At 38.9% G+C, this 8,581-nt stretch overlaps 2 protein-coding genes across 3 annotated transcripts; both read left to right on the top strand.

The window, feature by feature from the left end:
- Window positions 1-339: 339 nt before the first annotated feature.
- On the top strand, window positions 340-2,433 carry LOC9635097 (kinetochore protein NDC80 homolog). 2 transcript variants are annotated; one of them, XM_024664895.1, is made up of 5 exons: window positions 340-1,505; window positions 1,566-1,836; window positions 1,887-2,033; window positions 2,108-2,291; window positions 2,351-2,433. In XM_024664895.1, the coding sequence occupies exons 1-4, from the start codon at window positions 346-348 to the stop codon at window positions 2,285-2,287; spliced, it is 1,758 nt and encodes a 585-aa protein (XP_024520663.1). In that variant the 5' UTR covers window positions 340-345; the 3' UTR covers window positions 2,288-2,291; window positions 2,351-2,433. The 2 variants fall into 2 exon arrangements, with proteins under 2 accessions (XP_024520663.1, XP_024520662.1); XM_024664894.1 differs by having other exon boundaries at window positions 2,345-2,427.
- Window positions 2,363-3,634, top strand: LOC9635068 (GDSL esterase/lipase At4g16230). Its single transcript, XM_002991116.2, has 2 exons — window positions 2,363-2,472; window positions 2,536-3,634. Exon 2 carries the CDS (start codon window positions 2,569-2,571, stop codon window positions 3,523-3,525), a length of 957 nt encoding a protein of 318 aa, XP_002991162.2. The 5' UTR covers window positions 2,363-2,472; window positions 2,536-2,568; the 3' UTR covers window positions 3,526-3,634.
- The last annotated feature ends 4,947 nt before the right edge of the window (window positions 3,635-8,581 follow it).

Raw genomic sequence — 8,581 nt, 5'->3', positions numbered from 1 at the left:
AACCTCATTCAGTGAATATATTTATATTTAATATTTGGTAATTAAATTTACACAATCGTTATAAATAATAGTAAATTACTTGAAAAAATTATAACTAAGAAAACTTAAATGTAGATATGAAGTCGAACTTCTATGCACTCATATATAATGTTTTATTGATAATGTTTCAATAGTTTTAATAAAATTATTATCTAAAGACTTTTTTAACTTACTAATAAATTAAGAAAATGAACTATTCCAAAATATTTGCAAATAACATTATAGAAATTATTTTATTTTATTTTGAATTTCCCGCGATTTTTCCATTTTGCTAGGGCTCTTCTAGGGCTTGGAGTGGCTCTTGCCATGAGTTCCAGGGGATCCAACAGCCGGATGTCATCGATCCCAGCCAAGCTGCCGCGGAGTAGCGGTGTCTACATGAAGCGCCCCAGCTTGGGAGGCCCCCCGATGCCTCCCGGAGGCCATCACCGCCCCAGCTTGAGCCGCCAATCCATGGCCTTCTCCTCCTCCAAAGGTGCGTCGGCACAGGATCCCAGGAACATCAACGACAAGAGCTTCCAGAAAGAGGCCACGGCGGAGCTCATCGAGTACCTCACGACCCATGGATTCAACTCGCCCATTTCCTCCAAGCTGCCCTCCGGTAAGGAGATCAAAGATATCATAGAGTTTCTTTTCCGCCAAGTGGATCCACACATCGTCTTTGGCAAGCTCGAAGATGATGTCCCGGGCTTCTTCAGGAGTCTCAACTATCCTTTCCAGATCAGCAAGAGTGCCCTCTATGCCGCCGGGAGCCCGCATTCTTGGCCTGGATTGCTGGCCGCTCTAGCCTGGCTCGTCAATCTCTTGACTTACGAGGAGAAGGCTCGGGAGATCAAAGAAGGGAATGGTGGTGGATTTGGCTACGAGGGAAGCGGGGATTTGATTTTTTTCGAGTACCTCAGCCAAGCTTACAACGAGTTTCTTTGCGGCAACGATGAGGCGTGCGCTAAGCTCGACGCGGACTTTCGGGTCCAGTTTGAGGAAGAAAAGGCCCAGCTGGTGCAGCAGGCAGAAGAGCTCGAGAAGACCGTGAATGATTTGCAAGCTAAGCTCCACACCTTTACAAGTGAGCCATCGCCTTTGGCTGTTTTGGAGTCGAAGAAGGCGGACTTTCTAAACGACGTCGCAAAGTTTACGACCATCATCAGCAACTTTCAGTCGCACAAGGAGGCGTCGCTCAAGAAAATGGAGGAGAAGAGGGAGGATCTGCTGGCTTTGAAGACGGAGGCTTCCAACATAGCGGAGGAGAACGAGGCTTTGCGGCAACGGATCGGGGCTCAGCAGCTCAGCGTCGCTGGCGTCGAGAAGATGGACAAAGAAAGCCAAATTCTCGAGACGCGATTGCATGCAGTCTCTAAAGCAGCACAGGAGTTGCAAAAGGAAGCATGGGACAAGGAAGTTCAGTCTGCGAACATGCTGAGGGAGGTGGAGGACGTCGTCATCACCTACAACACTGGCAGCGCGAGGTAAAGAAATTTTTTGTTATGTCTCTTGGTGATTTGTTTTTTTTTTTTTTTTTTTGGCAGGCTCAAAAATATGTATCCAGAATTGGAAGCTCGGCAAGTTCAACTCGAGATGAAAGTTAACTCGAGGGAGGAGAAACCCGAAGATATACTTGGTTTTAACGTCAAGGGTGTGTTCAAGCCGCTGGTTGCCAGTCTCATGGAAAGCATTGAGAAGGCAACAAGGGATGCGAGGGAAGAAGTCCTTGTCATGCAGAAGAAACTGTATGCGGATGAGGTTTCCTTCCAAGAAAAATCTGACGAGGTTTCCACACTCGTCACTCAGAATAAGAAGGTGAGTGAGGCAATCGTATTTTCTTCCTAAAACGATGTCCCGTTATGCAGCTTGAGGCACAATATAAAGGGAGGAAGGAGAGACTGGATAACTACATTGCCTCGAAAGCCGCTCAAAGAGCTCAATTCGAGAAGAGCTTGGCAGAAAAACAAACAACGTTAAGACAGGTATATAATGACGCGGAATCACTACTAAAGGTGAGAGTTTCTTATCTATCACTGAGCAATTTTTTTTTTTTCTGAAAAAATGAAACACGCTGTGTGTGCTCCAGAAACTAAACGCGGATTACGAGATAAAGCTCAAGGCTTATAAAGAGGAAATGGAGCAGGAGCAAGCTGAAGCCTTGGAGGCGCTGCAAATGTATGCCGAGCACAACGAATATATCCAGCAAGCTTTGAGCAGACTGGAGGACAGGGCAGGCCAAGTCTTGAAAATGGCGAGAAGAGATTGATCAGGCATGTCGTTACATTGAGAATCCTTGTTTTTTCACTAACAAGCGGTAATATAGGTACAGCGGATGGAATGCATGACTGCATGCTGTTACATAGTACGTAGACGGTCTTTTGGTGTGGCTTGCTGCAAATCAAGAGCATGGTGGAGCAGCGGATGAGATGGCCTGTATAAATTTGCTACCAGGTTCTCTCCGCTAACAATTTCCAATCCAAAATGGCTCACCTGAAAGCTTTGGTTTTCCTCCAGGTCCTCACACTCGCCTCCGCCAGTCAAGTGCAAATGCTCTTCCTGTTTGGCGACTCAATCTTCGACACCGGTAACAACAACTTCCTGCCTGGCTCGCTGGCGGTGGCCAACGTCACGCCTTACGGGACGACGTCCTTCGGAGTGCCAACAGGAAGGTTTAGCGATGGCAGGCTGATAGCGGACTTCATCGCCGAGTTCCTGGGACTACCATACATTCCACCCTTCATGCAGCCGGGGGCGAGCTTCATCCACGGTGCAAACTTTGCGTCGGCGGGCAGCGGCCTGCTCAACGCCACCGACGCACCGCTCGGGGTCCTCTCGCTCGACGCACAGATGGACCAGTTCCAGTACCTCTCGACCGTCGTGCGGCAGCAAAACGGCGACTACCACGCCTCCATCATGTTCCGGAACTCGCTCTTCATGATCACCGCCGGGAGCAACGACATCTTCGCGAACTTGTTCCAGGCAGCGGCCAACCGGCGACACTTCTTGTCCACGCTGATGAGCATCTACCGCAAGAACTTGATCCAGCTCTACCGGAACGGCGCTCGCCGGATCGTGGTCTTCAACTTGGGCCCGCTGGGATGCACTCCCATGGTGCGCCGGATCCTCCACGGCTCCTGCTTCAACCTCTTCAACGAGATCGCGGGCGCTTTCAACTTGGCGCTCAAGATGCTGGTTCGCGAGCTGGTGATGAGGCTTCCAGGGGTGCGAATCTCCTACGCTAAAGGCTTCAACGCCATGACCGAGATCATGTCCAACGCCTCCGCCTACGGCCTCTACGACACGGCTCACGCGTGCTGTGGAAAGTGTGGCGGCTGGCTCGCCACTCATGACCCGCAAGGGGTGTGCGATAATCCCAGCCAGTATCTCTTCTGGGATTTCACTCATCCCACCGAGTTTGCATACTCCATCCTGGCCAAGAACTTCTGGGAGGGCGACTGGAACTACATCGAGCCGTGGAACATCAAGACCTTAGGCCAAATGTGACACCATTATATCTTGTTTGCTTTTTAAATGCCGATTGTTTTACATGCTCTTAAACTGTATTTACTTTTACAGATCATAATTAATTAATATAAGTAACATATCTTGACTATGTATTTTATAAAAAATTATGGATGCTGGAGGTGGTTTTATTGGCCAAACAAAGTGGGGTCTTCTTACTGAGTTGAAGAGGGAGTATAACAGGAAGAAATATCATGGTACATGGTGATACTCTTATGCTTATATGGTTGGTTGGAGCCCAGTGCAGGTTTGGGGGATAGCTTGTGGGGTTTTGCACCATGATACCTCTACCTCTAACTACATCATAAGAAATTGAGCAGTGAGATCTATACAATAATTATATACAAATCCTTTCATAGTATGTTTTTTTAATTATTTTTTTGACACCTGGTTTCAATTAGCATTCCCTTGTTTATAATGTGTGTGTGTGTGTGTCTATATATATATATATAGACACACACACACACACACACACACACACACATTATAAACAAGGAAAAGGCTAAGGGAATGCTAACTAGCATTATAAGAAAAACAAGAAATTATAAAAGAAATTTCCCATATATTTAGATTTTATCATGTGGCATCTATAACAACAACACAATTTATCCCTTCTCAATGTATTCTTAGATCATATTCATATAGTGTAAGTAAATCTATTAGGAGCTTGTTGTCAAGGAGCAAGAGACTAAAGAAACAAAGATAAAAGAAAAGAAATAATGGATGGATTGTGTTGAACACTGTATAGAGTTCTATAAGGTGTTAAGAATCTAACTGTAATGTAAATATAGATCCAAAATCGGATCTTGATAGATATTGAATTTAATTAGAAGTCTAATGTTTGAATCCCACTGAAAGAATATATCACTTTTCAAATTCATTCTAAATGTTCACCATGAGCTTAATTAAATTGTTTCTTATGCTTGTGTTGGCTAAATAATATCAAAATAATTCTTGTGTGATTAGAGAACATACCATATGTAATTGGTAACTATGTTCTCCATAACTTAGTTGATTCAAAAAGAGAGAAAAAGATATCAAAAAGGAAACCAAATGAAAAACAACTTGAACTTGGCTACTATATATAATTAAAAACTAAGTTCACCAAAACTTGGCTGTAAGTACTTTTGCTAGCTATAGTCTTATGTATAAAATAGCTTAATCCAACGGAGGCAAGTTTAAATGTAATTAAGTTTATTAAGATTAGAAACTTGCTTAGTCACTCACAACTAACTAGTATATCTATAGAACATGAAAACCTTGAAGTAAATATATAGTAAAATGTAACTAATTTTTATTTTACTTCTTTAGTAATTCTTGTGTCATATGCAGCAAAAACTATTCACAAGTACCCCAAGAAGTGTGCTCTCCAGACCAAAAAGGAGTTTAGAATAATCATGATGGAATAGTTTGATTCATTCATAGAGTACCAAATATTCCAAAATGCTCATGAGATCCAAACAAAAGGAACAGATAATGGAGAAATTTAAGAAGTATATATTTAAAGTATAGGCTATGATAACCTTGGGTATTTAATATATTTTAATATAGATATAGATATAGATATAGATATATGATAGTTAGAAAAATATTAATTACAAATCAAGTTTATACCTCCTTTTAGGTAAAGACCAATCATATGTATAATGTTTGTGAGTTTCAAAAATTGCATAGGCAAATATATAATATTCTATATATTCAGCTTCTTCATAATCACTATTACTTCCTTGAACATAAACAGAGAATTCCCTTAAATTTCCTTTAAGAGGTCCATCATTAATTACAAATTTACACCAAAATTGAGTTCGACAAAAACCCCAACATGTTCCAAACTTAAATGAAAATTTATTTCTATCATTCTGAATAATTGGGATTATTTTATCATTTTTTGATTCACATGATGCATCAATAGAATAGCCTAATCTATTTATAATAAAAATTTCTATTGAAAAACAATGAATAAATAGTATAAATAAAATAGAAAGATAAATATTTAGCTTCAGTTTTGAAAACATGATATAGAAAATAGAACTCTAAATGATAAGATATTATTATTTATAGTATAAGTTTTAAATAAGAAAAAGAATATTGATATTATACATGTTTAAAGAATATTCTAAATTCTTACAAAAGTACATATAGATTAAACTGTAATCAAGATCCTGATTCTATGAGAAAAAATTCTATATATGGAATATCGAGCATTTATGAGTCATATGAAAATAAAATTATATATTATTTACTATATTATTAATTTTATCAACTCATATTTTAAAATAATATGAATTATGAGGAATTTATTTTAAGCAAATCAAGAGATATCTAAATATAATAGCCATATAATTTAATAAACAGCTCAAAGAATAATAGGATGACCAAAAGTAGAACCAAGTAGTTTAAATGAGTTTTTTTTTAAGTGAGTTGAAAATCAAACTTAGTGTTAACACTAAGCCAACTTCTGATCAGTAGCCATTATCAATTGATAGTTATATCAAACAATTTATTATTGATTTATAAATGTTCACTTTAGAAAATTTCTGAAAATAACTTGGCACTATTTTTGGATAAATAATATAATTTGTTCTTCATAATTAGAAATAAAAGAGCATAGTTCAAATTTAAAAATAAAGTGGTTTTCCAATTAGATAAAAGTTTTAGTTTAAACATCCAAAATTATGCTTTGAATTAAACTTGATTATGGGATGAAAATATTTAATTGACTATAGTTGAATAACATTTTACCTTATAAGTGATATAGCAACAATCTTGAATCATTATACTAATATAAAACTGAATGAACAATATATATTACACTTAGACTTGTCAAAGGAATATGCATTAGCAGATGTAACAAACTCAAAGACTATATTACAACAACACTACCTATAGTGACTTTAGTCTTTAAAAGAGCTCTTGAGAAGTTATACATGGCCATTCTCCATCTAGCATAGTTTTAGTTTTTCCCCATTTCAAATTGTATTTAGTTGAATTCTAAATTCTCCACCAATATATCAAATTATATTAATTTTACTTCAAGAAAAATAGGAAAAAAAATTATAACAGACCATGACTACATTTCTAGCTCAACATAACATATATAATACTTTATCAATCTTGGCAAGCATAAAGTATGGATTGAATTACATACCTTCAATAATTTTTCCAAACACAAGTCATAGAAGCTAACAATCTAATATGAAGTTCAGCATATATACTAAGAGGTAGTATATATAAGATTTTTATTACAAAACTTTATTTATTGATTTCATACTATTCAAGTCACTTTTGTTTTGCAAAATATAGACTTCACCACTAATAATGGAACTACTAGCAAAGCACTATTCATAAAAGCTCTCTTCATAGAGCTGACCTCCACGAGCATGACTAAATATGACTAAAATATTTATGACTAAGTTTACAACTGAGTTATAACATATTTTATCTTTTTGATACCAAATGTAGTACACTATTGTTGCGAATGTGACTTCGGGTATTGAAAGTTACTTATCAGCCAGTCTTTACGGATACTCTTACTTTACTGCCACGATGGCAGGAAGTCGGTATTGCTGGTTCCCTTTATCAACCCCTCTTGTTCAAGTGTTAATTTATTGGGCTTAGCATCTGTACTTAGCCAGATGGACATAAGGTAGGAACTCCTATGTGTTTTTAGCTGAGCATACTTAGCCTGACTCTTAGTTCTCTTTTGCTCTGTCTTGCACTGGCTTGACAAGAACCCTCGCGTATTGAGATTGGTCCCTCAATATCACTGGATGATAACTTACTGTGTCTGCCAAACACCCTCACTATCATGCCCTTAGCATTAGTCTCAATTCAGTCCCAAATGTTATTTATGGAAAGTGTCTAGATTTGCTTATTTGGCATATTTACAGAATGTAGAAATCGGCCTAAACACAATGGTGTTCGTCCTGTGTCCAAATACACAATCTAGTGCCATTCCATATTTAGTAAGTTTCAAACTTATCCCAGAGACTAACTCCTGATACTAAGGGAGGCTTGGGGTGAAAGCCTAAAGCATGTGTTCCTAAAAGGGGGGGGAAGGGGGGGAAGGGGCGGGGGGGGCGCTATAGAGGGTTCCAAATGTATAATAGGGATAGTGGGTAGGTCGGGCATGGCCAACCAACTTGAGGCATAGTCTAGCTCCTGCTTGCATGCTTGTCCTTGTTTTGCATTCTGTTTGGGTCTAAGCCCAAGTTCCATTCCATGCTAGCTAGTGCAGTACCCATGTCCTCACATTAGGCCACCGATATGTCGAAATAGCGCCAAACTCCATTTAGCTCCGTTTAGCATGCTGGTCCTGGCATTGGGATGCTGATTGCTCCAGGACTGTTCCAAGTCGCTCCGAGCTCCTGTCCCTTCGCTCCTTGGGCTGTATGCTCGGGAGTTGCTCCATGGACCGGTTCCGTCATTCTTTGGCTTTATGCTTGGGAGTTTGGCACTGTTCCTTCGTTCAGTGGCCCAAGTCCCTGAACCTCAGGTTCCGCATAACTGTCCTTTGGACACGTGGCATATAACATGTGGCATGTGTCACGTGGCATAAAGAGGGTTTAAGTTCTGCTTTGTGGTGTTATCCTATGGTAAATCACCATAGGATAAAGGGTTAAAACCACGTGCGCTACAACTATATTCTATAGTAAATTACTATAGAACAACCATAGAAGTTTTGTATATCCCTTTAAGCTAATTAGAAAAGGGGTAACTAAGAGCTTTTAATGGCTATTTTATCCCTATTTATCCCCATTAAGATTTATAATAATAAAATATTTAAATCTCATTCTATTATCATATTTATAAGCTCTTAAATTTGATCTTCCCAAGAAATCACTAAGCCTAATATTATAAATATACTTAACTCCATATATCCTAAAACCCTTAACCAATTAGAAAATGGAGTGTATTTCTTGTAAACCATGCTTCCTTACAAATTCACATATGCATTATTCATAGGCTAAATAGACTATTTCTTAAAGTATTCTTTTTAGTTATTTACACCTTTTATTGGCCCATAGGCTTTTTCCCT

The sequence above is a fragment of the Selaginella moellendorffii genome, unplaced genomic scaffold, assembly GCF_000143415.4.
Source record: "Selaginella moellendorffii unplaced genomic scaffold, v1.0 SELMOscaffold_115, whole genome shotgun sequence".
Lineage (NCBI taxonomy): Eukaryota > Viridiplantae > Streptophyta > Lycopodiopsida > Selaginellales > Selaginellaceae > Selaginella > Selaginella moellendorffii.
Note: the sequence above shows the minus strand (reverse complement) of the source record. Positions and strands in the feature narration are given on the sequence as shown.